General features: G+C 38.4%; 1 protein-coding gene across 4 annotated transcripts; it reads left to right on the top strand.

Annotated features, from left to right (window-relative positions):
• Positions 1 to 19,057: 19,057 nt before the first annotated feature.
• On the top strand, positions 19,058 to 26,624 carry LOC112750244 (uncharacterized). Of its 4 annotated transcripts, none has more exons than XR_011871964.1 (7): positions 19,058 to 19,244; positions 19,332 to 19,539; positions 19,755 to 19,788; positions 19,875 to 19,946; positions 20,408 to 20,524; positions 21,340 to 22,077; positions 25,598 to 25,735. XR_011871964.1 is itself a non-coding variant. In XM_025798875.3 (7 exons), the coding sequence occupies exons 1-6, from the start codon at positions 19,119 to 19,121 to the stop codon at positions 25,758 to 25,760; spliced, it is 720 nt and encodes a 239-aa protein (XP_025654660.1). In that variant the 5' UTR covers positions 19,058 to 19,118; the 3' UTR covers positions 25,761 to 25,762; positions 26,261 to 26,624. The 4 variants fall into 4 exon arrangements, 1 of the variants encoding a protein (XP_025654660.1); XM_025798875.3 differs by lacking the exon at positions 21,340 to 22,077 and adding an exon at positions 26,261 to 26,624 and having other exon boundaries at positions 25,598 to 25,762; XR_011871963.1 differs by lacking the exons at positions 19,058 to 19,244; positions 19,332 to 19,539; positions 19,755 to 19,788; positions 19,875 to 19,946; positions 20,408 to 20,524 and adding exons at positions 22,210 to 25,506; positions 26,261 to 26,624 and having other exon boundaries at positions 21,496 to 22,077; positions 25,598 to 25,762.
• Positions 26,625 to 26,948: the final 324 nt, after the last annotated feature.

Below are 26,948 nucleotides of genomic sequence, written 5' to 3'. Positions count from 1 at the left end.
CTTGGGGCTCCCAAAGTTAATCCTCTTCTTGTAATCCGGGATCCCACACTTTAATTTTACACCCGTCTTGAAGTTGACTCTCATTATTAGTCCATCCGGGTGGTGAACAAGATGAATTCTCTATGAAGTGCCCAACAATCCTCCTAGACCCATCAAGTTGAGCACTATTCCAACCTTTGTATTTCATGTTTGATGCATCAACCATAATGAACCTTGATTTGCAATGCCAACTACGAAACATCTTTCTTTTATGCTTCATCCCACAAAGTTCCCTAAGTTGGCCATCCATTTCAAGCAAACTATATTCAAGTGGGATAATAAAGCTAATAGAAATAAATTTCACTCACTCAAATGAAGGTGTAGATGGCAACCTAGGCAAAGAAGCGTCCAAAGATCTTGACAAAGCGTATTCAATTCCCATCCTCTTTTTTCTAAGGATCTCCACCTCCTCACAAGGTCTCTTAATCTCAATCCTTTGTTCACCAATTTTATCTAAGCCTTTTCCCTTACTCAAATCATAAATGGGAGGGTGAGAGAAATTTACCTCCACATTACTTTCCGTCTCATCGGGAGAAGGTTCTTCATGCTCAAAGGATTCTTCACCACTAAGACTTGATGCTTGATCTCCAATTCCAAGGAAACTCAATTCTTTCTCTATCCCATCCAAGTCTTCATAAGGGATATGTCTTGGAGGTTGTGCACATTCCTCCTTAGCATCAAATTCAATCTTCTTGGAGGCATTTTCATCAATTCTAGATTCCCATGGAGGTTCCGCATCTCCTAAGTTTTCAACCACTTCTTCCTTTTTTTCAACAATTATAGCTTCCTCCAATTGTTCCAATACAAAGCAACTTCCCTCATTTTCCACCAGAGTTTCCAATCTTTTCTTCATGCTGTGCTCTTTATTTGATTCTCCACATGTGACCATGGGAGTGCTTTGAGTGCTCAAGCATTGGGATGCTAACCGGTTTACCACCTCATCTATGGCGGCCGTGAATTATTACACATCCCTTTTCATCTCCTCTTGTCCTTGAACAAGAACATCAAGGATGTCATCTATTGGAGGTTGGGGTGGATGGAAGGGTTCATCAAATCAGGGGAAGGATTCATAGTAGGAAGGTGGTTCTTCTTGGTAGAGTTGTGGCGGTTCAATAATTTCCACTCTTTCCACTTGTTGCACAACACGCTCCATGGTTGCTTGAAGTTGATCCAATGTTTCCTTGAGATGATCCTTTGACTCTTGTTCCTCTTGGATATCATAAGTAGGATCATATGGCTCTTGAATTTGTGGACATGAGTATTCTTCCATGGGAGGTTGTGGTGGAAAGTAGTATCCATCTTGTGGTTGAAAATTTTCATACATTGGAGGTGGTTCTTGAAAGTATTGATGTTGGGATGGTAGTGGCTTTATATGTGGTTCATATGGCTCATATGGTTGTTGTAATGGTGGATATGGATTAGGGTCATATAAAGGTAGTTGGTAAGAAGGGGCATGTGAGTATGGTTGAGGGTTATGTTGTGGATATGGTTCATAGGCATATGGTGGTGGTTCTTGAAAGTCACAAGGAAATTCACCATAGCCATTTGATTGGTGTGCATCATAGAATGGCTCTTGTTCATAGTCCATTGGTGGAGGTTATTGCCATGAAGATTGATCATATGCATATGGCTCCTCCCACCTTTGATTGTTCCATCCTCGATACACATCCTCATTGTAGCCCTCATTTCCTACAACATAGTGAGAACCAAACTCATAGCCAAAGTGAGAATTCATAATGAAAAGAGAAAATAAGAAACAAAAGCTAATAAGAAATAATGAAACAAAATCCTAAAACTAGCAAAAACTAACAAGCAATCCAAAAATAAAGCTATTCACAATATTCACATATATACAATAGCCAATAACACAACATCATTGCAATTCCCCAGCAATGGCGCCATTTTTGATGAATGGGTTTTTGACGGTTTAGAATTCACAAATGAAATCTCGTTGCAATATAGTTTCTAAACCAACACTAATCCTTTCATACAAAAGATTGTTTGTCACAAGTAACAAACCCCTAAATTTATAAACTGAAGTATTGAACCTCGGGTCGTTCTCCCAAGGAATTACAATAACGTGTCCTTGTTATTGGTTATGAAGTATGTTTGGGGTTTTTGAGATTTTAGACAAGAAATATAAATGGCAATGAAAATAAACTAGCAACTAGAAAAACTCTTGGCAAGGGTATGAGAATTGGAAGTCCTATCCTCAATATCTTCTTTAATTGTGATGAGAATTGTCCATTGCTACCACTTAGTTAACCTCTAACTGATGGGTTGGAACCGAAATTCCAACACCTAAACTTACCAGCAAGTGTACCGGGTCGCATCAAGTAGTAAAACTCACTTAGAGTGAGGTCGATCCCACAGGGATTGATGGATCAAGCAACTTTAGTGGGTGATTAGTTTAGTCAAGCTAACATTGAAGTGAAATTGGATGAAATGTAGCCAACAGAAAGTAAATTGCAGTGAATTTAAAGTTGTAGAAAGTAAATAGGCTGGGGTGCTGGAAATTAAAGAGAGCAATAGATCAGAACTCAAAACTCTTGCAGCAAGCTTAAATTACAGGAAAGTAATTTGGGAGCAATGTAAACAGAGAAGCAAAATTACAGTGAATCAAAACTTAGAGCAATTGCAGAGGAATTAAAATTGTGCAGGAAATGTAAATGAGATTTGCAGCAAGCTTAATGTAAACTGAATTGAAAATGAAAACAGAAAATGAAATTAGATCCAATCCCTTTATTCTCAGAATTATGTAGCAGAAGAACAAGGATGAATTTCATATTAAGAATTGAAACAGAATCCCTTCAATCTTAATCCAAAATTTAAAGTAGAAAGTAAAAGTTGCTGAAGCAAGAAAAATGAAAACAGGAAACTATCTTCAAATCCAATTCTTAGAACAATTGAGAAGAGAGGTAAAAGATGATTCTCAAACTTAGAATCAATGAGGCTCTTCAATCTCAATTCCAATTCCAAGAACAGATGTTATAGAAGAAAGTAAAAATGCAGGAAGAAGAACTAAGATCTAAATTCAATTCTCAAATTCAAAAAGGAAAAATTAAAAGAGAGCTCTCTACTACTACTCTCTATTAGAGCTAGCCTCCTTCATCTTCAAACATTCTTCTATTTATAGGCTTCTTCTTGGGTCTTCAGTGTACTTGGATATGGGCCTTGGCCTTGATTGAAGCAAGGATTGATTGGATCGGTGCCTAATGAAATTGAGGAGAAAAGTGTGCAAATTATGCCTTTCTGGTGTTGAAGTTGGAGTCAACATTTTCGGCCAAACGTTGAGTCAAACGTCAATGTGAAAAATGGATTCTGGTTGCTGTCATTCATGTTTGACTCAACGTTGGAGTGCCAACGTTCGCATATCCACGCGTGCGCGTGCTCTGTGCGTCCGCGCAAAATGAGCAGAAAAGCTTATCCACGCGTACACGTGCACCACGCTAACGCGCGCATTGCCATTTCTTCAATCCACGTGTACGCGTCATTAACGCGTACGCGTCGATTTAAAATTCTCAACTCCAGATTCTTGGCTCCTCATCGCGGACGTTGGAGGCAACGTTTGAGGAAACATTGGACCTCCAAAGTTCGTTTTTGACGCGTACGTGTGACCCATGGATACGCGTGGATGGTCAATTTTTTTCATTCCACGCGTGCACGTGACTCACGCCTTCGCGCGGATTCAGAAATTCTTCTTTTTCATGCGTACACGTCACAGATGCGTACGCGTCGCTTAAAACTCATTTGGCTCTTTTTTTTCATTCACAACGTTAGGGGTAGCGTTGGATGTCCAACGCTCCCTCCAACGTGACCATTAGCACTTATGCAGAGACTTGCTCTGCCCCCTCCTTCCAACGTTGCTTCTTCTTCATCTTCTCCAGGTTACTTCTTCAATCTTCCTTCATGCTTCCTCTTGCCTATCATCAACCAAACAAACTCATCAAAGCCTTGGCATAATCACAAGATTATGTATCTTTCATAATACCAATCAAATCTTGCATAAATCTCATGAAAATGCATAAAATTAGCAATGTTTGATTGAATCAAGAAAACCATCAATTTTCTCATCCAAATACTTACTTATTGCCTAAGAATGCATGAAAATCAAGTAAAAACTAATGAAAAAGGCTTGTGAAACTAGCCTAAGATGACTTGTCATCACAACACCAAACTTAAATCTTGCTTGTCCCCAAGCAAGCAGTAAAAAATAAGGAAAGTTACTAGAAGCAGAGAAGTGTATAAGCCTTTTATTGGAAGACATTGAATACTGGTAAATGGGGTTTTTATGCATGGTATCTTAGGGATTTTTATTCTGTGGCTGAGACATCAACATTCCTTTGAATCCTTACTTGAATTACACCAAAAAAATGAGACTTTTTTTTTCTTGCTCCCTTTCTTGGCTGAGGCTTAATGCTATGTGGTAATGCAGCTTTTTAGAGTAAGCTTTCAGCCAGCATTCCCGCCCCAGTTGGTTCAAGATGCTAGGTGTTGAAACATCCCTATGGGCTTACTTGCTCAAGCATCTCCTTAGCACACACATATCACAGGCATTTAGCTTGTTTTGTTCATCTTTGTTTGTTCTTTAGAAATTGATGCCCAGCACCTCTTTGGGTTACTAAATGCTTTGTCTCAAAGTAGCTCTTGATTGTGGACTTTCTGTTGGCAATCCCAGTTTATTTAACCCAAGTTGTCGGGTGATGAAGCACCCCTCAGAACCTAGTTATCCAAGCTTATCTTTGTACAAAAGCATCACAGGCATATCTCCAAATCTCAAGCTATTGGTGCCCAGCCTTGTTTATTTCTTTTTGCTTCTTTTTCTTACATTTTCTTTCTTTTATTATGGACCTTTTTCATTTGTCAAGTCTCATGAAATGTAACTGAAGTTCATATCACAAAGTCATGCCAACATTCAGCCTTATTTATAAATCAACTAATGAGCCAGCACATACCACCACATAACCTTATTCTGTCTCATATCATACCAGACTTTTACTCTTTCTCTATTTCACAGTTATTTTTCTTTTATTCAAGCATGAGGAATAAAGCATATGATTCAAGTAAGATGAAAGTGAATCAAGCACTTAGACTAGCAAGCCATAACAGCATGAAAACAAACAAACTCGCAGACAGTAAATGAATCTAAGAAGACACTAATCAACAGGGGACATTTGCACTTTCAATTAACATATTTGAACTAGAATCAGTCAGAGAACAATACAACCTCTTGGAGTTCATTTGTTTCATCTATGTCATCATCATTGTTTGGTTCCATGTCCTTCCTCTGTCCATGATGATGTACCTTTTCCTCCAAGGGGTTGAATAACTTCCTACAAAAGATATTGAAAGTTGCTTGTTCCCCAAGCACTTGAGAGGCAGTTAGCATGCATGTATGCTTGTGATTCTTTGAACCTAAGTTGGTGTGGGAACACCAAACTTAGTTCCTTGCCTACTTCTATATATAGCAGAATAAATACATGCATGAAACATCAAGTACTTTTATTAAGAAAATAAACTATGAAATAGAAAACAAACTATGAATTAGAAAACAACTAAAAACTAGAAACATGACAATTGTTAAGTAGTTTCTCTGATGGTTTAGAGCCGATACTAATCATGCTGAGGGTGCAATGTGTTTTTAATGAAATTTTTGGTGGAACACCAAACTTAGCATCCAACATTTACCCCTTAATTGTTTTGATGTGTAACACCAAACTTAGCTATTTGCAATACAGAGAAATCTACTCAACTCTTTTCTTGAAACAACTAAGAAAGGAAAACTACTGACCTGTAGTTGATGACTTTCTTCCTCTTCTTCCAGTTTGTTAAGAGGAATGACCTCAATGGTAAAGACGAACCAGCTAGTGTCCCCTGCCTTGGCCTTTCCTCAACAAGCTTTCTTTTGTTAATGGCTTGATTGATCTTGCTTGCTGGATCAGGGAGAGGATTGCTTGTAGTTGACCTTCTCTTCTTCATGAATATTATCCTTTGTAGCTTGGTCACAATCATCTTCTCGGTGCTTTTGTTAATTGCCTTCACTTCCTTGAATCCAAGTCTTGGTGGTTGTGTGATTGTTGGAGTGTTCTCTTTATCAAGAGCTTTTTGAATTGATGGTTCAGTGGGCTCTTCCTTCCTGTAATTTTCTGCTTTAATTAAGTGTGAATTTCCTTGATTGGCTTCCTCCTCTTCTTTTGCATGATCTTCCATTAAGTCTTTTGGGAATGAAGTTTCATGTTCCTCTATCACGTCAATTAGCTTCTGTGAATATGAAGCCACAGGTTCAAACACCTCCACAGCCTCCTTTTCCATTGAAATTTCACTTGACACAGAGGCTTCCTCATCTTGCTTTTCCACTTCTTCACCCATAAATTGGTCTTCATCCTCTCTGTTTGATGGTTCTAAGGTCCTCCTTGTTTGCTCTAAAGGCCCATTGATCTTCTTGAAGAGGATTTCTTTCCAGGATTGGGATTGTGTGTGTCTTTTCATGAGTTGTCTGTGTATTTCAATGGCTTGGCATCGGCTTGTTGTGGTGAAGTTGTGTTGAGGGGTGTGGAATGAGTTGTGTGATTGGTGGGATGACTTGTATGGATCTTGGAGAAAACTTTGTGTTGAGGCATAATCAAGTGATGAAGAACTTTCAAATGAGAAACTGGGAAGTGAGGGTGGATGCTCTTTCATTCCTTGGTGATACTCCCAGCCACCATTAGAATAATGACTTGAATCATTTTGTGGTGGTAGAAAGTATCCCATATGATTCTCTTGCTCATCTTGTGTCTCTGAAGCAAATCTCCGTGGATTCGAGTGCTTAGAAAGTGTAATCTCTTGGTGATATTCCCAGCCACCATTAGAGATTGGTGATGGTGAGTAATATCCCATAAAATTTGTTTGATCACAAGATGAGTTGAACTCCATTTAAATTTTGTAAAACACAACACCAAGGAAAATCGAAATTACTCATATCAGAGATGAGAATTTCTTAGTGAGACAAAAACTCAAACACCTTGGTTTCAATCTAAAATAGAAAACAAAAATAAAGAAAATGCTTGATCTAGACTTCTCACCCACTTAATCATTGTTAATCTAAATTGATCCCCGGCAACGGCGCCAAAAACTTGATGGGTTGGAACCGAAATTCCAACACCTAAACTTATCGGCAAGTGTACCGGGTCGCATCAAGTAGTAAAACTCACTTAGAGTGAGGTCGATCCCACAGGGATTGATGGATCAAGCAACTTTAGTGGGTAATTAGTTTAGTCAAGCTAACATTAAAGTGAAATTGGATGAAATGTAGCCAACAGAAAGTAAATTGCAGTGAATTTAAAGTTGCAGAAAGTAAATGGGCTGGGGTGCTGGAAATTAAAGAGAGAAATAGATTAGAACTCAAAACTCTTGCAGCAAGCTTAAATTGCAGGAAAGTAATTTAGGAGCAATGTAAACAGAGAAGCAAAATTACAGTGAATCAAAACTTAGAGCAATTGCTGAGAAATTAAAATTGTGCAGGAAATGTAAATGAGATTTGCAGCAAGCTTAATGTAAACTGAATTGAAAATGAAAACAGCAAATGAAATTAGATCCAATTCCTTTATTCTCAGAATTATGTAGCAGAAGAACAAGGATGAATTTCATATTAAGAATTGAAACAGAATCCCTTCAATCTTAATCCAAAATTTAAAGCAGAAAGTAAAAGTTGCTGAAGCAAGAAAAATGAAAACAGGAAACTATCTTCAAATCCAATTCTTAGAACAATTGAGAAGAGAGGTAAAAGATGATTCTCAAACTTAGAATCAATGAGGCTCTTCAATCTCAATTCCAATTCCAAAAACAAATGTTGCAGAAGAAAGTAAAAATGCAGGAAGAAGAACTAAGATCTAAATTCAATTCTCAAATTCAAAAAGGAAATTATTATGAATTACCTCTAATTGAATTGAAAGAGAATAGAAGGAACAAGAGTAGATCTACAATAAAGCATAGAAACAACATAAAGGAAATTACAACAAAAGAATAGAAGAATCATGAATGTAACAACAAAGAATTAAGAAGAAGAAGTAGAAGAGAGCACGAATCAAAACCTAAATCTAAGAACTAAACCTAATCCTAAGCCTAATTTTAGAGAGAAGAGAGAGCTTCTCTCTCTAAAACTAACTAATCCTAATCCTAATGTGTGTAAAAATGAATCCCAGATGCATTCCCCTTCAATCCTTGGTCCTTTTAAGTATTTTGGCACCAAAGTTGGTTGCAAATTAGGCCCCACAGCTCTCAGAATTCGCTGGTCACATTTTCTATTTAAAAATCATGTGTGGCCATCGGCGCGGAGGCGTACAGTGCACGTGTGCGTCCCTTGAGGTTTTCACAATCCACACGTGCGCGTACAGTGTGCGTGCGTGTAGATGAAGATTTCCAAATCTTTGGCTTTTTTCATGTGTTCTCCACTTTGCATGATTTCTTCTTCACTCCTTTGATCCATTCCCAGCCTTTTCAACCTGAAATCACTTAACAAATAAATCAAGGCATCTAGTGGAATCAAAGGTGAATTAAAATTAACTAGTTTAAGGTCTAAAAGCATGTTTTCACATTTAAGCACTAAATGAGGGAGAATCATAAGACCATGCTATTTCATTGAATAAATGTGGGTAGAAGGTGATAAAATCCCCTAAAATCAATACAAGATAAACTCTACAAATGGGATTTATCACTCCTCCCCTCAACCTAGGAGGTTTAAAAACTCATACTGATAGAAAATACACTCCTAAATGAAAATATGGTTGATCTGTATGATTATGTAAAATATCCCTTAAATACTAAACTAATGACTAAGGATTACATAAGAAAGGTTAAAACATTCTTTTAGTGCTAAAATCCACATCTGGGGCCCACTTGGTGAGTGTTTAGCCTGAGCTTTGATGATATCCATGTGCTATGAGGCCTCTAGGGCGTTGAACACTGGCTAGGTGGTCCTCTCTGGGCGTTTGGACGCTGGTCTCCTCCTTTGGGCGCTGGACGCCTGGAATGGGGCAGGAGGCTGGAGTTGAACGCTAGTTTTGGGCCTTCTAATCTGAAGTAAAGTATGGTTTATTATCCATTGCTGGAAAGCTCTGGATGTCAGCTTTCCATAGCCATTCAGAATGCTTCATTTAGACTTCTATAACTCCAGAAAAGCTCTTTCGAGTGCAAGGAGGTCAGATCCGGATAGAATCTCCTCAATTTTAGCCAGAAAATACCTGAAATTGTACAAAAACACACAAACTCAAAGTAGAATCCAAAAATGTGAATTTAACACTAAAATCTATGAAAACTTAATAAAAATTAAACAAAACATGCTAAAAGTTATATGAAAATAATGCCAAAAAGCGTATAAAATATCAACTCATCATGAATCAAATACGGATTGAAAAGAAACAGTAATACTTTTATTGATCCATAAAACTCAGAAGAGCTCCTCCCCTCAACCTAGGAGGTTTAGAAACTCATACTGATAGAAAATACAATCATAAAATGTGTAAAGTGTGAAAGTCTTTAAATACTAAACTAATAACTAAGGATTACGTTAAGAAGGGAAAAACAGTCTTTTAGCGCTAAAACCCACTTCTGGGCCCACTTGGTGAGTATTTGGACTGAGCTTTGATGATATCCACGTGCTAGGAGGCCTCTAGAGTATTGAACGCTGGTTAGGGAGTCCTTTATGGGCGTTGGACGCTGATCTCTTCTCCTTTGGGCGCTGGACGCCAGAATAAGACAGGTGGCTAGCGTTGGACGCCAGTTTTGGGCCTTTGATTCTGAAGCAAAGTATAAACTATTATATATTTCTAGAAATCCCTGGATGTTAGCTTTGTATAGCCATTGAGAACGCTCCATTTTGACTTTTGTAGCTCCAGAAAAGCTCTTTCAAGTGTAAGGAGGTTAGATTCGGACAGCATCTGCAGCACTTTCTCTGCCTCTGAATCAGACTTTTGCTCCAGCTCCTCAATTTCAGCCAGAAAATACCTGAAATTGCATAAAAAACATTGCATAAAAAGACATAAACTCAAAGTATATTCCAAAAATGTGAATTTTTCACTAAAACTTATGAAAACTTAGTAAAACTTAAACAAAACATACTAAAATCTATATGAAAATGATGCCAAAAAGCGTATAAAATATCCGTTCATCAGAATACCAAACTTAAACTGTTGCTTGTCCCCAAGCAACTAAAAACAAAGTTGGATAAAAAGAAGAGTAAGATATAATAAATCTTAGAGTTTCCAATGAAGCTCAGTTTCAATTAGATGAGCGGGACTTAGTAGCTTTTTGCTTCTGAATAGTTTTGGCATCTCACTATCCATTGAAACTCAGAAGTGTTGGTCTCTTTAGGAACTTAGAATGAGATGATATTATTGACTCTCCTAGTTAAGTTATTTTTTATTCTTGAACACAGCTTTTAGAGTCTTGGCTGTGACCCTAAGCACTTTGTTTTCCAGTATTACCACCGGATAAATAAATGCCACAGACACTTTAACTGGGTGAACCCTTTCAGATTGTGATTCAGCTTTACTAGAATCCCCAGATAGAGGTGCCCTGAGTTTTTAAGCACACTCTTAGGATGTTTGGATCCTTTTACCCTTGCCTTTTGGTTTAAAGGGTTTTTTGACTTTTTGCTCTTGCCTTTTGGTTTAAAGAGCTATTGGCTTTTTTTGCTTGCTTTTTCTATTTCTTTTTTTGCCTTTTTTTTTGCATGCATATCTATGCTTTTTCTTTTTCTTTTTTTTATTGCAACATGCTTTTACTTTTTCTTTTTGCTGCTTTTTCTTGTTTCAAGAATCAATTTATTTGGATTTTTCAGATCACCAATAATACTTTTCCTTTTTCATCATTCTTTCAAGAGCCAATATTCTTAATTTCAATTTCAAATATGCACTGTTTATTCATACATTCAGAAAACAAAAGCAATGCCACCACGTCAAAATAATTGAACTATTCTTATTATATAACTTGAAATTCATGTATCTCTCAATTTTTTTTAAATAAAATTTTCTTTTAAGTAAGGTGAGAAATATATGGAACATTTTATAACTTTAAGACATAGATGATCATGCAACAAGAACAAGAGATCAGACAATAAAACATAACAGAAAACAGAAAAATAATATAAGAAGGGGATTAAGAGAACGAATCCAATGTAGTGCTTGATCTCTTCAATGCCACTACTTTGGCTTTGTTGTTCTTCCCTCATAGCCCTTTGATCTTCTCATATTTCATTGAGGATGGTGGAATGCGCTTGATGCTCCATCATCAACTGATTCATGTTAGAGCTTAATTCTCCCACAGAAGCAAGCCATTGATCCCAATAGCTTTGAGGAGGAAAATACATCCCTTGAGGCATCTCAGGGATCTCATGTTGAGGCAGTTGCACAAGCTCATGTGCATGCTCTCTAGTTTGCTCCATCCTCTTCTTAGTGTTGGGCTTGTCTTTCTCAATGAAGATGTCTCCTTCTATGACTATTCCAGCTGAATTGCATAGGTGACAAATGAGGTGAGGGAAAGCCAATCTTGCTTTGGTGGAAGGCTTTTCAGCTATCTTGTACAAATCTTGAGGTATCACCTCATGTACTTCCTCCTCACTTCCAATCATGATGCAATGAATCATGATGGCTCTGTCAATGGTCACTTCTAACCGATTGCTAGTAGGGATTATAGAGCGTTGGATAAACTCCAACCATCTTCTAGCTACGAGCTTAAGGTCAAGCCTTCTTAGTTGAGTGGGTTTGCCTTGGGAGTCCCTTTTCCACTGTGCTCCTTCCACACAGATGTCTGAGAGCATTTGATCCAGTCTTTGATCAAAGTTGACTCTTCAAGTGTAAGGAGGTGGATCTCCTTGCATCAAAGGCAAGTTGAACGCCAACCTCACACTTTCTAGGATAAAATCTAAGATTCTCCCTCAAACCATGGTGCTCCAACTCTTGGGATTTGGGTTCACACTAGTGTTATGGTTTTTCGTGAACCATGCATTAGCATAGAACTCTTGCACCATAAAAATCCCAACTTCTTGAATGGGATTGTTAGGACTTCCCAAACTCTTCTCCGGATCTCTCTTTGGATTTCCGGATACTTATTCTTCTTGAGCTTCAAAGGGACCTCAAGGATCACCTTCTTTTCTACCACCACTTCATAGAAGTGGTCTTGATGGGCTTTGGTGATGAATCTCTCCATCTCCCAAGATTCGGAGGTGGCGGCTACGGCCTTTCCTTTCCTCTTTCCAGAGGATTCTCCAACCTTGGGTGCCATAAGTGGTAATGGAAAGCAAAAAACAACGCTTTTCCCACACCAAACTTAAAACCTTTGCTCGTCCTCGAGCAAAAATAAAGAAAAGAGAAGAATAGAGAAGAAGAAGAAGAAAATAGAAGGAGAAGGAGGGAGGAAGGAAATTTGGCCAAGAGGCTATTGATGTGTATGAGAGGTGTGAGTATGAAGGATTAGTAAGAGGGGTATTTATAGGGGTGGGCTAGGGTTGGGTTTGGTCATGGGTAGGTTAAATGGGAGGGAAATTTGATTTTGAAGTTGGTGGAGGTTGGTGGGAATTTTAATAGTTTTGGGGAAGTGATATGGATATAATTGGGCTATGGTTTATAGGGAAGAGTGTATGGGGAAGTGTGAAAAGAAGAGTCAGAAAGTGGGGTAGGTAAAGATGTTGTGGGACCCACTGGTCCTAAGAGGCTAGGGAATTTAGATTCCCTGCCCTGCTTCATGGATGTTGAACGCCCAGCACTATGCCCATAGCTGGCATTCAATGCCAGTAGTGCTGCCATTTGGGGTATTGAACGCCCAGCCAGTGCTCCCTGGCTGGCGTTCAACGCCAGCTTGACACTCCATCCAGAGTGTTCTATTTTTACTGCTGAACATTTTTGACTTTGTTCTGATTGATGCACATGATCATAAACCTAAAGAAATAACTTAAAGAAAAACAAAATTAAGAAATTAAAAGAAATAGAAATAATTAATTAAGGTTGGGTTGCCTCCCAACAAGCGCTCCTTTAACGTCACTAGCTTGACGGTTAGCTCCTTATGGAGATGGATATGGGCTCAGAATTTCGCCCCTTATAGTGAAATTTCTTCCTGTCTTCTCATGAATGAGCTCTACATGCTCTAGAGAGAGGACACGACTCACTGTATGTGGTATGACTGGTTTCTTGGTGAAGACAACTTTCATGCCAGGTGAGAAGCCTTAGTGGGGACTTTCTTGTCCCTCCAGCCTTTAGGTACTTTCTTCTTAGTACCTTTGTTCTCAGTGCTTGTTAATGGCTGCCCAACACCAAACTTAGAATTGATGTTTGGGGGCTTAGTAAAGCTCTGCACTAAAAGAGATGGTTGGAACACTAAGTATTGCACAGTTATCTCTCTATTTTCAGAGGAAGAGTTGGGGTGAGGTATCTTGAACAAGATGTGATCCTTCCTTAGTTGTAGAACCAGTTCTCCCTTTGCTACATCAATGATAGCATTGGCAGTGGCTAGGAAAGTTCTTCCAAGGATGATGGATTCATCCTCATCTTCCCTAGTATCTAAGATTATGAAGTTTGTAGGGATGTAAAGGTGGTGCACGAAATTGTGATCATCAATGGTGCCAACAACTTGATACGCACAATTGTAATCTCAACTCTTTATCACAACTCCGCACAACTAACCAGCAAGTGCACTGGGTCGTCCAAGTAATAAACCTTACGCGAGTAAGGGTCGATCCCACGGAGATTGTCGGCTTGAAGCAAGCTATGGTCATCGTGTAAATCTCAGTCAGGCGGATTCAAATGGTTATGGAGAATTGATAATTAAAAGATAAATAAAACATAAAATAAAGATAGAGATACTTATGTAATTTATTGGTGAGAATTTCAGATAAGCGTATGAAGATGCTTTGTTCCTCCAGAACCTCTGCTTTCCCATTGCCTCCTTCCAATCATTCATACTCCCTTCCATGGCAGGCTTTATGTTGGGCATCACTGTTGTCAATGGCTACTTCCCATCCTCTCAGTGAAAATGTTCCAAATGCGCTGTCACCGCACGGCTAATCATCTGTCGGTTCTCGATCATGTTGGAATAGGATCCATTGATCCTTTTACGTCTGTCACACGCCCAACAATCGCGAGTTTGAAGCTCGTCACAGTCATCCCTTCCCAGATCCTACTTGGAATACCACAGACAAGGTTTAGACTTTTCGGATCTCAAAAATGACTGCCAATAATTCTAGCCTATACCACGAAGGTTCCAATCTTAGATTAGAAACCCAAGAGATACGCATTCAAGCCATTGCTAGTAGAACAGAGGTGGTTGTCAGGCACATGTTCATAGGTGAGAATGATGATGAGTGTCATGGATCATCACATTCATCAATTTGAAGAACGAATGAATATCTTAGAGAAGAAGTAGGCGTGAATTGAATAGAAGAACAATAGTAATTGTATTAATTCATGAAGAACAGCAGAGCTCCACACCTTAATCGATGGTGTGTAGAAACTCTACCGTTAAAAACACATAAGAACAAGGTCTAGGCATGGCCGAATGGCCAGCCTCCCAAAGAGGGTTCAATCATAAAAACATGATTCAAAGATGAAAATACAATAGTAAAAGGTCCTATTTATAGAGAACTAGTAGCCTAGGATTTACAAAAATAAGTAATTAATGCAGAAATCTTCTTCCGGGCCCACTTGGTGTGCTTGGGCTAAGCATTGAAGCTTCCATGTGTAGAGACTTTTCTTGGAGTTAAACGCCAGCTTTTGTGCCAGTTTGGGCGTTTAACTCCAGCTTTTGTGCTAGTTCTGGCATTTTGACGCCAGAATTCTTAAGCTGACTTGGAACGCCTGTTTGGGCCATCAAATATCAGACAAAGTATAGACTATTATATATTTCTGGAAAGCCCAGGATGTCTACTTTCCAACGCAATTGAGAGCGAGCCAATTGGGCTTCTGTAACTCCAGAAAATCCACTTCGAGTGCAGGGAGGTCAGAATCCAACAGCATCTGCAGTCATTTTTCAGCCTCTGAATCAGATTTTTGCTCAGGTCCCTCAATATTAGCCAGAAAATACCTGAAATCATAGAAAAATACACAAACTCATAGTAAAGTCCAGAAATGTGATTTTTATTTAAAAACTAATAAAAACATAATAAAAACTAACTAAAATATACTAAAAACATACTAAAAATAATGCCAAAAAGTGTATAAATTATCCGCTCATGAAAAGGTTTTCAACCTTCACCAATACATCCTCTACTAAGTCATATGCTTTCTTCATTGATTTGTCTGCCATCTCTAGTGAGATGTTTACAGCTTGTACCTCAAAGATTCCCAACTTCTAAATTACAGATAGTGGTATGAGGTTTATACTTGACCCTAGGTCACATAGAGCCTTCTCAAAGGTCATGGTGCCTATGGTGCAAGGATTTAGGAAGCGTCCAGGATCTAGAAGCTTCTGAGGTAGCTTCTGTTGAACCAAAGTATTTAGTTCTTTGGAAAGCACTGGAGGTTCTTCCTCCAAAGGTTTGTACCAAATAGCTTGGCATTCAGCTTCAAGAGAGCTCTTAGGTACCGAGCAACTTGCTCTTCCCTAGTTTTCTCATCCTCATCCGAGGATGAATATTCATCAGAACTCATGTATTGCAGGAGTGCATGTAAAGGAACCTCTATGGTCTCTATATGAGCCTTGGCTTCCTTTAGTTCTTGGCACTTCAAGAAAAAAGGCCTATGGCCACGCTTTTTTCTTGCTATGCTTTAAAAGCGTGGCCAAAAGTGGCAATGGCCACGCTTTTATGAGGGTGGCGATTGATTAGAGATTTGGCTACGTTTTTTTTGCTATGCTTAAAAAGCGTGGCGAAAAGGGTCTATGGCCACGCTTTTATGAGGGTGGCAATTGATTCGAAATTTGGCCATGCTTTTTTTTGCCATGCTTAAAAAACGTAGCCATAGAGAAAAACAGGCACGCTTTTAAATTGTGACGACAAGGTTTTGTTTTAGTGACATTTTAAAAGTGTGGCCAAAAGGTCCTTTCAAAAATAAAACGCTGCATTCTCCCCTTCATTATTCAAAATTAAAGAACCCCCTTTTTATCTTCAAAGAACCCAGAACCAGAAATTAGCAATTGACACATTGTTACATAAATAATTCTCTTCAAATAACAATATATGAAATTAAAGAACCCTCTTTCTCCTTCAAAGAACCCAGAACCCTAAAAGCTTCAAAGAACCGCAGCCCTCACCCCCAGCCCTCCGCGAAGAACCCCAGCGCTTGCAATGCCTCCGCCGTGACTCTCTCTTTCGGAACTCCCACCATCGTTGCTCCTTTGGCAGTGACTCTCGCTGGTGGTGACTCTCTCGACGCTCACCATCCGTCGCAAGCCCTCTGTTGATGGCCAAAAGAAACCCTTCTGCGGAGCTGTTTTGAGACCTCTGCCTCCATTGCTGCATTGCTGGTTTTGAGAGCAACGGTAGCGTTGGTCACATCGTCAACGTCCTCGTCATCTCAGATTCCCTTTGCCACCGTGAGCTCTCTTTCTCTCCTCCATTTTCTTTTTTGGAATTTTCTGGGCCTCGAAAATTTCAATGCGATATCATATTCTCACATTTGTCTGATAAAAAATCATGCCTTATATTGCTATGTATGCTTCGTAGATTCTCTTATTGATGTGAATGCGAAGCGCTAGGGCTTTTTTTATTAGTATAAGGCTCCCCTTTGCTCTCTGCTCGTCGACTCCCCTGTTCCTCCTCCCAGTCCCGATTGGAGATGCTCCCGATTGGAGATGCCTCTACAGGTATCTTCTATTGCTTTTTGGTGTTTTATTTTTTGGTGTTTTATTTTTTGGTTGTTTATTATTTGGTTGAATCAAGGTTGCGAGAACCGGACCGGTCAATGAACCGATGAAGCAATTGGTTCACTGGTTCAGTGGTTCGACCAGGGTTCAACCGGGGTTCAACCGGTTTAATTAAATATAAATAAAATTATTAAAAAATAATATATAATTTTCAATATTTAAATTTAATAATTTCTAAATCTAAAAATTTTAATATGGAAATAATTTTGAAGTTATACCTCAACATGAGACTAAAAGTGTTATACCTCAAAATTAGATATTAACAGGTTTCTTAAAAATACCAACCCTGAATACATTAAGATGCTCAGTAAAAACACTAATAGAGATAATACATTCATAATAATTAAGACAGGATCTCCATTATTTAGAAACAAATGGTACCAATAAAAATAAAAAACCTTCTAAACTATATTCTCAACAATTACCTAATTCTAGAAATTTCTACCATACCAAGAATGATTTTATGTAGCCAAGGAGAACACAACATATAAAGAGATTAACAAAAAAAATACTTCAATGCATACCAAGAACACATAGCAACAATATATTAAACAAAATTAAGAAGCAATATATTAGAGATGGAAGAACTAGGAATCCCAAATGGGACCAAAGGCTGCAATTCCATTAGCTTTGCATGCATTGACAACATCTCTGCTTCCTTGAGGATTGCTTGTGACAATGACGACTTGAGCACCAAAGTTGTTGGCAGCATTGACACTCATCTCAGACACGTTTGGCCTGCCAAGCACAGCAGTGTCATGAACTATAACCTTCTCTTTCGAGTGCCCACTCATCATTTCCTTAATCTCCTTTCCAAAGTTCTGTTCAACACCCTTTGTGACCCAGAGCACGCACACCTCTGCCTTACATAGATTAACAAAAAAAATACTTCAATGCAGGAACATGTCCGTGAATGCCATGATTGATTGAATTGGGCGAGGGATTTGTGAATGACATGATTGATTGAATTGGGCGAGGAATTTGTCATGACTTCAGAAGCGAATCCAAATCCAAAATCTAGAAATCCAAATTACAAATTACATCCAACAATTATAGCAAAATTCAAAATGATAACAATTCAGAACCCAGAAGATTATATCAATTCATACAGCATTCAAAATAAAAAATTATATTCACCAAACATATTCATCATGAAGCAGCAAAACATATTCAAGCACAGAACTCATAATCAGAAGGCAGCAAGTTCAGAGGGAGGCGAGATCAGAAAATCAAAATCAAGAAGCATAGAACTCATAAATCATCATCAGAATTCATAAGGAAGCAAGTTCAACCATAGAGCAGGCGAGCTCATAAATCATAATCAGAACCCAGAAGCCCAGAAGGCAGCAAATAAATCAAGAAGACAAGAAGTCAAGAACAGAGTCTTACCGGCGGCGAGTGAAGACGCGGTGTCGGCGACTTTTGGCGACGACGAGGCGGGCTCAGGTAGAAGCAGAACGCGGTGGTGGTCGCGACTGCTGTGGATGGCTGTGGGTGGCTCGGTGGTTTTTCGAATCTAGAGATTGGTGGCAATGGTGGGTGCAGAACGCGATGGTGGTCGCGGCTGCTATGGATGGCTGTGGGTGGCTCGGTGGTTTCTCGAATCTGGAGCTTGGTGTCAATGGTGGGTGCAGAACGCGGTGGTGATCGCGGCTGCTGTGGATGGCTGTGGGTGGCTCGGTGGTTTCTCAAATCTGGAGCTTGGTGGCAATGGTGGGTGAATGGCTGCTGAATGCACTTGGAAAGGGGAAAGGGGAAACTGATTAGGGTTAGTGGGTGCACTGGGTGTTACGCCTTTCTCTTTTTTTTTAAAAAAAAAAAATTCAAAACGACGTCGTTTGGCCTCTCAGGGTGCAAACCATAAAACCGCTAAAAAACCGGACGGTTCTCCCGGTTCACCGGTTAACCGCCGGTTTGACCGGTTTTTTCACCGGTTCTCTGCCAATCGGTTTTCGACGTTACCCGGACCGGCTAGGTGACCGGTTCTCGGTTATTCCGGTTGAACCAGCCGGTCTGGTTCAGTTTTCAGAACCATGGGTTGAATTATGTTATGATTATGTAAATTTCCAGAATTCATGATTATGGATTTTCAACTGTGTGAACTATGCAGCTGTTAGTTTCTACTTTTTGAAATTAAAGCTTTATTTTATATTTATATATAAATGCTTATAATTTGTTTGATCAAGTTGTACTTAGTGAGATAATAACCTTTGTTTGTATTGTTAACCATCCTTTATGTTTTTTTTTAAATGATGCTAAACATCACAAATTACAGTGCTACAGCTCAAAGCATTCAGATACTGATTGTTGGCCGCTTGCTAGCTGGTATAGGAATCGGTGTTACATCTGCAGTTGTACCATTATACATATCTGAGGTGTTACTGCTATAAATTATTTTAACATTTATGATCTTGTTTATATATTTTATATTGACTGCTTAGGTGATTCCTTACAATGAACAGATTTCTCCAACTGAAATTCACGGTGGTGCGTTCCTCGTCGCCAAGTCGCTAGTCCCTACCACGGCGCTCTTCTCCATAGCAGAGAGCCCCATCGTCCAAGAAGCCCTTGCCGTCACCAAGCACCTCTCCGTCACCAAGAATACTGCTGTCACCAAGCACCTCCTTCATCGCTGTCACCAAACAGCCCTCTCCGTCGCCAAGAAAGACTGTAAGCGCTTTATATTCAGTTGTCATTTTGTAATTGTTGTGGTTGAGTTTGTTATCTAAATTGTTGAGAAATAGTTTTGAGTTTTGGGATCATGAAGTGCTAGTTTAGCATTTAGGGCTTACGTTTGTAAGATTCAAGCAGCATAATTATTTGTTTATTGACTGATTTTTCAAAATTTTAACTCATTTGCCTTTGATTTGGTTACTTTGCAACAGTTTGGATAACCATTGATGCAAAATTCATTTCCAGGTTCACTAATTGCTTTAAGTTGCTTGCATTTTTATAGAAACCTAAAGTGTTGAATTTATCTATTCTAAACTTCAACTTTTCTATAGGCATCTTACTTCCAACCATTTTTCTGGGAATCTACCTGCTATATTTGCAAAGCTCACTAAATTGAATCATGTGTAAGTAATTTGTTTTACTTATTCCATTTACAACTCTCTAAATCATAATGTTGCTGTCAAATTTTTGAAATTCTTTTAATGAAACTCCCAAATTTCTGACGAAAAACCTTGTTTTCGTACAAATTAACTAGAAAGCTTGCATATTATTTATGTCTTGATCATGTTATGATGTGGTTTTGCTTATGCGTCTTTTTACATCCATATAAATATACATCTTTTAATTCTATTTCTGCCATGTTGCATTTTATTCATTTTGCTTTTGTTTCTTCCTTTTACTTAATTGAGGGAGTTTCTCAGCATGTATGTATAGAACTTGGAACATTTTATTTAGTTATCGTTCACCATCTTTACTTTCTCTCCACCTCCCATCATACTCCATCAAGTAGAAGATATTTCTTTCAAGGATGAGAATTGACAATTCAGATATGACAATACTTAATTTCAATATGTCATGACTGTAGATTAGAGCAGCTGGTAAAGCTAATGCTGTTGGTGTCAAGAAATCCCGACCACGTGATAGAATTGGTAGGGGAATTCCAGTTCCAGAGGCTAATGCTGAATTGCAAGCTAATATTGATGTATGTCAGATAAGGCATCTCATTCTCGTTAAAATTTTGCCTCAGTATTAATTTTCACTATTTGGCTTTTAGACATGAAACTTCCGAATTTATGCTTCATTTAGTTTGTGAAAACTGGAACCCAATACTAATCTAATGGGAAGAAAACTGTCTTGGGTGCAAATGAAGTGTATATATATATTTAGCACTTTGCCACCGACAGTTTAAGAAAATATAGTAAAATGAGCACTTTAGTTGTGAAATGAAGAGGAAAATCTAACATATATGTCATAGTACATGATAGTTACTGGCTGCTGGTTAATCAATAGAGAAAAAATACTATTATATTCCTCAAGATTTTCTTTATTAATTCAATCCTTGAAAGAATACTACATGATCAAATCATTCTGTCCAAAGTTACAGTTTAATTACTTAAGACCTTGCCAAATAAAGCATAACTCAAATAAATAGAATAAATCACCTACAGATTCAGGTTGAGGTTTCCACACCTTATGAGGAATCATAAAACCACTGAAAAGGTTCCATAACATATAAAATGGAGCAGCGATAATGGCAGCAACATTATGATTTGGTGTGACAGCCATTGGATAACAATAATGTAATGCTTGAGTGTTCCTTTCTCTCTTATACTGCAGTCGACTAGGCAATAATCAATTTCTGGAACTATACCAAATTTTATTCAGAGCTAGACAACTCTTCGGAGGCTATGTGAATCTTCACCATATTCTCCTGAAATTTAAACATTTAGCTGTTTCTTTTTGAAATACATTTTAGTTATAATTGGTTGACCAAAGAATTGTTCTTAATTGTTCCAGGGTGGTGCAAGGAAGTGGTATGAATTTTTTTATTCAGAAATTGAAGCTACTCATAATTCTTGCTTCTTTTTTATTTGATGAAGTGCATGCATCAACATACTTCTCAGTTCAGTCTTTTGATTATAATATAGGGGGTTAAAATATTTTAAGTTGACTTTTTGAAGCCATTTCTTTTCTCTCTTGAATAATACTTGCTTTGGGCATAACTTCTTTTTTAGAAACCTTAGTTTTAACAAATTAAGTGGAATCATTCCAAGCTCAAGCTCCTTCAGTCGCCTATTGAACATGAACATACTGTAAGAAATATTTTCTAACTTTTTTACTTTTCAGTTACATGAAATGAGGATTGAGAGAAACCATTTCTTGCCTTCATTATTAGAAAATTGGAAATTGAATTCCATTAACACTGATAGAGAACCAATGGCAAGATTAAAATCCAAATAGACTTGGTTTCCTTCTCATTTAGACATGCTGTTTATGATAAATTGAGTTGCAGCTTGAAGCTTTGGTATGTACTTATTTATGATTTCTTTTCTTATACCTTATTTTTTCCTTTTCTCTGTTGGGCTGATTCAGACAAAAAGTGATTAGCTTGTCCTGGCTTCTTGAGAACAAAGAGAACCAGTTAACAATGTTGGAAATAAAGTTGTTTTGGGATCACATCAGTTTTCAGGTGTAAATAACACCAATACGATGTATGCAGATGAATTCGACTCTTCTGTGACAATGCTAAATATTGTATGCTCTTTTGCTCCCTGTGTTATTTTGATTTATTTCTCTCACTTGACACTTGTTTTGTTGATAGACATACACTTATAATTTAATATTTTTGTTGATGTGATTTTAACTCTGCCTATGTTACACTTGTAGTACATAGCCGGTCCCAAGCCCGGATAAAGGAGGAGGGTTGTGTTAGGTCTTCGGCAACCAACATAAAATTATAGCCGAACCCCCATGACATGAATCAAATACATTATTGCGCTAAAGCTAGGTCGTTGCCCAGAAGCAACGCGCCGTATGGCTCGAGTACGGTGTCAAAGCAAGAGCCGCTGCATCGGTGCCCGGATGTAGTGTTAAATGAGCAAGGGTTCTCGTGTTTTCGTGAACGGACGAGGGTAAATAAGCTAGTTCACAAAGTAAAAGGTAAAGGTCAAAGTGACAGAAAGTTGAGATTTGGGACATGGAACATAGGCACTCTAACAGGAAAATCCATGGAGGTGGTGGACACCATGACAAGGAGGAAGATTAACATTATGTGCCTACAAGAAACGAAATGGGTTGGTGCAAAGGCTAGGGAGTTGGATACTTCTGGTTTCAAACTTTGGTATACAGGAAAGGTGAAGAATAGGAATGGGGTTGGAATAATTGTGGATAAGCAGTGGAAGAATGACATAGTGGATGTCAAGAGGGTGGGAGATCGGATCATCTCTATCAAACTTGTGGTGGAGGGAGGTGCTTTCCATGTGATTAGCGCCTATGCACCGCAGGTGGGTTCGGACGAACAACACAAGATAATGTTTTGGGAGGATCTAGAGAGTTTGGTTCAAGGCATACCTTTGGGAGATAAGATTTTCTTAGGAAGAGATTTAAATGGCCATGTTGGGAGAGAAGTAACTGGATATGGGAGTATTGACGGAGGCCATGGTTTCGGGGTGATCAATGTCGAGGGTAAAACTATTTTGGACTTTTCCTCAACCTTTGATCTTCTCATCGCAAATACATGTTTTAAAAGAGAGACGAATATCTTATAACCTATAAGAGTGGCATGACAAGCTCTCAAATCGACTTCTTCTTGTTGAGGAGAGTCGACCGGAAATTTTACATTAACTGTAAAATTATCCCGGGAGAGAGTTTGACAAGACAACATAGGGTGCTCGTCATGGATTTTCGCGTTGAGCAAAAGTTGAGGAAAAGACATCATACGAAGAACCCAAGGACGAGGTGGTGGCGGATGAAAGGTGAGGAACAAAGAAGCTTCCTAAGACGGGTAGGAGAAGAGGCAAAGTGGGATGGGAATGGAAGCGCGGAAGAGATGTGGAGGGAGATGGCAGAAGTTATTAGAAGAACAGCAAAAGAAAGTTTTGGTGAATCTAAAGAAATAGGACCAAGAGACAAGGAGTCCTGGTGATGGAATGCGAGTATACAAGAAAAGATAAAGATAAAAAGGGAATGCTTTAAAGAATGGTCTTTATGCCGCAATGCAGATAATTGGAAAAAATATAAGGCGGCTAAGAAAGAGACAAAAGTGGCTGTAAGTGAAGCAAGAACAAGAGCATATGAGGTTCTCTACCAGTCTTTGGGCACGAAAGAAGGAGAAAAAGGTATATATAGAATCGCAAAGAGCCGGGAATGAAGAACGAGAGATTTGGATCAGGTTAAGTGCATAAAGGATAAGGATGGAGAGGTGTTGGCTCAAGAGGAGAAGATTAATGAAAGGTAGAAGAGCTACTTTTACGAGTTATTTAATGAGGGACAGAAGACTCTTCCGAGCCTTGGTCGATTATGCACAAGGGAAGAAGATCAAAACTTTGACTATTATCGAAGGATTCGAGACTTCGAAGTAAAAGAGGCTCTAAAGCAGATGAAAAATGGCAGGGCAGTAGGACCTGATAATATCCCGATTGAGGTTTGGAAGGGTCTTGGAGAAAAAGGCATCAACTGGTTAACCAAGCTTTTTAATGAGATTTTAAGGTCAAAGAAGATGCCTGATGAGTGGAGAAAGAGCACCTTGGTACCTACCTACAAGAATAAGGGGGATATACAAAGTTGCAGAAACTATAGAGGGATTAAGCTTATGAGTCATACTATGAAGTTATGGGAAAGGGTGATAGAACGGAGGTTGAGAAAAGAGACACAAGTAACAGAGAACCAATTTGGATTTATGCCAGGAAGATCTACCACTGAAGTGATATACCTATTAAAAAGGATGATGGAGAGGTATCGTAGTAATAAAAGGGATCTACATATGGTGTTTATTGATTTGGAAAAAGCGTATGATAGGGTACCAAGGGAGGTCTTATGGATGGTTTTAGAAAAGAGGAGAGTAAGGATCGCATATATTCGGGCAATTAAAGACATGTATGATGGGGCCACAACTAGTGTGAAGACTCAAGGTGGTGTGACAGAAGAATTCCCTATTGGTATAGGATTACACCAGGGATCATCCTTAAGTCCATACCTTTTCACATTAGTCTTGGAAGTACTCACAGAGCACATCCAAGAGCCTGTGCCATGGTGCATGCTTTTTGCTGATGATATCGTCCTTATGGGGGAGTCAAGGGAAGACCTAAATAAGAAGTTGGAGTTATGGAGAGAAGCTTTAGAAGTGTATGGTCTGCGCATAAGCCGTAGCAAGACGGAATATATGGAATGTAAGTTCAGTCTGAGAAGGGAAAACCCCAATATAGAGGTGAAGATTGGAGAAAACACCCTACGAAAAGTTAAAAGTTTTAAGTATCTTGGGTGTATCATACAGGATAATGGAGAGATTGAACAGGATGTAAATCATAGGATCCAAGCAGGTTGGTCAAAATGGCGGAGTGCATCTGGTTTTATATGCGACAAAAAAGTACCTTTAAAACTTAAAGGTAAATTCTATCGCACCGCTATAAGACCGGCTATGCTGTATGGTACGGAGTGTTGGGCGGCTAAAGGGGAGCACGAACATAAGCTGAGTGTGGCAGAGATAAAGATGTTGAGATGGATGAGTGGTCATACGCGATTGGATAAAATAAGGAATGAAGATATAAGGGAGAGAGTTGGAGTAGCACCCATTGTGGAAAAGATGGTTGAATCGCATCTCAGGTGGTTTGGACATGTGAGAAGAAGACCGATAGAACATCCAGTCAGGAGGGTGGATGAGATGGAAGATGGACAAAGGGCGAAAAGCAGATGAAGACCTAAGAAGACCATCCATGAGGTGGTCAAACGAGACCTACATGTAAACAGTCTCTCTGTAGACATGATACATGACAGAGCACAATGGCATCGTTTGATTCATGTAGCCGACCCCACTTAGTGGGACAAGGCTTTATTGTTGTTGTTGTTTATTTTGTTGATGTGATTTTGTTATTTAAATTTCTCTAGGCCATGATTTGGTTCCATCTCCATGACTATGCAAAGATCAGTTTTGGAACCCCTCTTTCAAAATATTAAACCATAGATGAGGTACATCATATATCATGTATTATTTAATGTTACTTGTTTTTAGAAGGTAGATTGATGTGTTCCTTTGTTTTACTCTCTGTTTCTTGTTTAGGATCCTTGCACATCTTGCTAACTGTAAGAGCATGTTGGAAGCCTTTGAAGCCGGTGGAGATTTTCATTCAAGAACTACAATGAATATGTATCCGTATATTCGTAATGCAGTTAATGAGAAGCATGTGCTTCTGGTGAAGACAAACCCCCAGTTCCACTCTTGAAGGTAAATCCACAGTTATTTAACCATCAGTTTCCTATAGTCATAAAGGATCTTTTGCATCATTTTTTTGTGCTACCACACTATATCAAATCATTTAGTTTGCTATTATACTTTCCCTTTCTCAATATTTGATTAATGAGAGTGGTTGCAAATAGTGAAGGTCAGACATCATTACACTAAGCCGTGGATTGTGGCTACGTTAATGTCACAGAGTTGCTTATTAGCAGGAATGCTGATATTAATGTCATGGTATTTCATATATTGCAATTCAAAACATTCTAATTTAAGTACTTAGTTTTAGAGGTATTGCCACTGTTTTTCTGGAATGGAAACATGATGGAAGTTAGCTTGAATGTTAAATTAAGTCGATATTCCTTATTGCAATAGTTGCTCTTAGTTTAGCATGTGCAGTAGAAGACCGTTCTATGCATTTTTAGTTATTTTCCGAATGCTGAATTTGAAATTTTACTTACGTTGTCGTGTGTTTTGTACTTTTATAAGGATAATGATGGACAAACACCATTGCATTACGCTTTTGTCTACAAGCAGGAAGTAATAGCTGAGTATTTAGTGAAGGATAATGCAGATACAGACTTGAAAGACAACGATGGTAGTTCCTCACGTGACATGTGAGATTTGAAGTGGAGGAGGAAAAGAAGAGATTTATGGAGTAGTAAGGTTCAGGGAAATATGTATAACTCAACTTTTATTCTTTTACCACTTTATAGGAGAGACATGTTTGAGGATGTTATTAATTTTTATAACTACTTTGGCTATAAGAAATTGATATAGCTAATTTGGTTTGGATTCTACTAATGTAATACTAATTTTTATTGATTAATTTTTAAAAAATAATATTCACATATTTTTGTTAATTTTTTTATTGTTTTTGGAGTGTATTAGAGTACATGTAAAAGTATATACTAGGATTTTTTTTAATTTGATAAGGATATAGCTATGCTTTTAAAGCGTAGCCATATGTAACTCTATTGGCACGTTTTTAAAGCTAGCCATATCTTGCTATTGGTACGCTTTAAAAGTGTAGCCGTATGTCTCGCTACTGGCACGCTTTAAAAGCGTAGCCATATGTAACTCTATTGGCACGCTTTAAAAGCGTACCCATATCTGACACATATGGCCACGCTTTTAAAGCGTGGCAATATTTAAAAGCGTGGCAAAAAATAAAGTA

Source organism: Arachis hypogaea, chromosome 15 (assembly GCF_003086295.3).
Source record: "Arachis hypogaea cultivar Tifrunner chromosome 15, arahy.Tifrunner.gnm2.J5K5, whole genome shotgun sequence".
Classification (NCBI taxonomy): domain Eukaryota; kingdom Viridiplantae; phylum Streptophyta; class Magnoliopsida; order Fabales; family Fabaceae; genus Arachis; species Arachis hypogaea.
The sequence above is the reverse complement of the archived record's forward strand: the minus strand, read 5'-3'. Positions and strand labels throughout refer to the sequence as shown.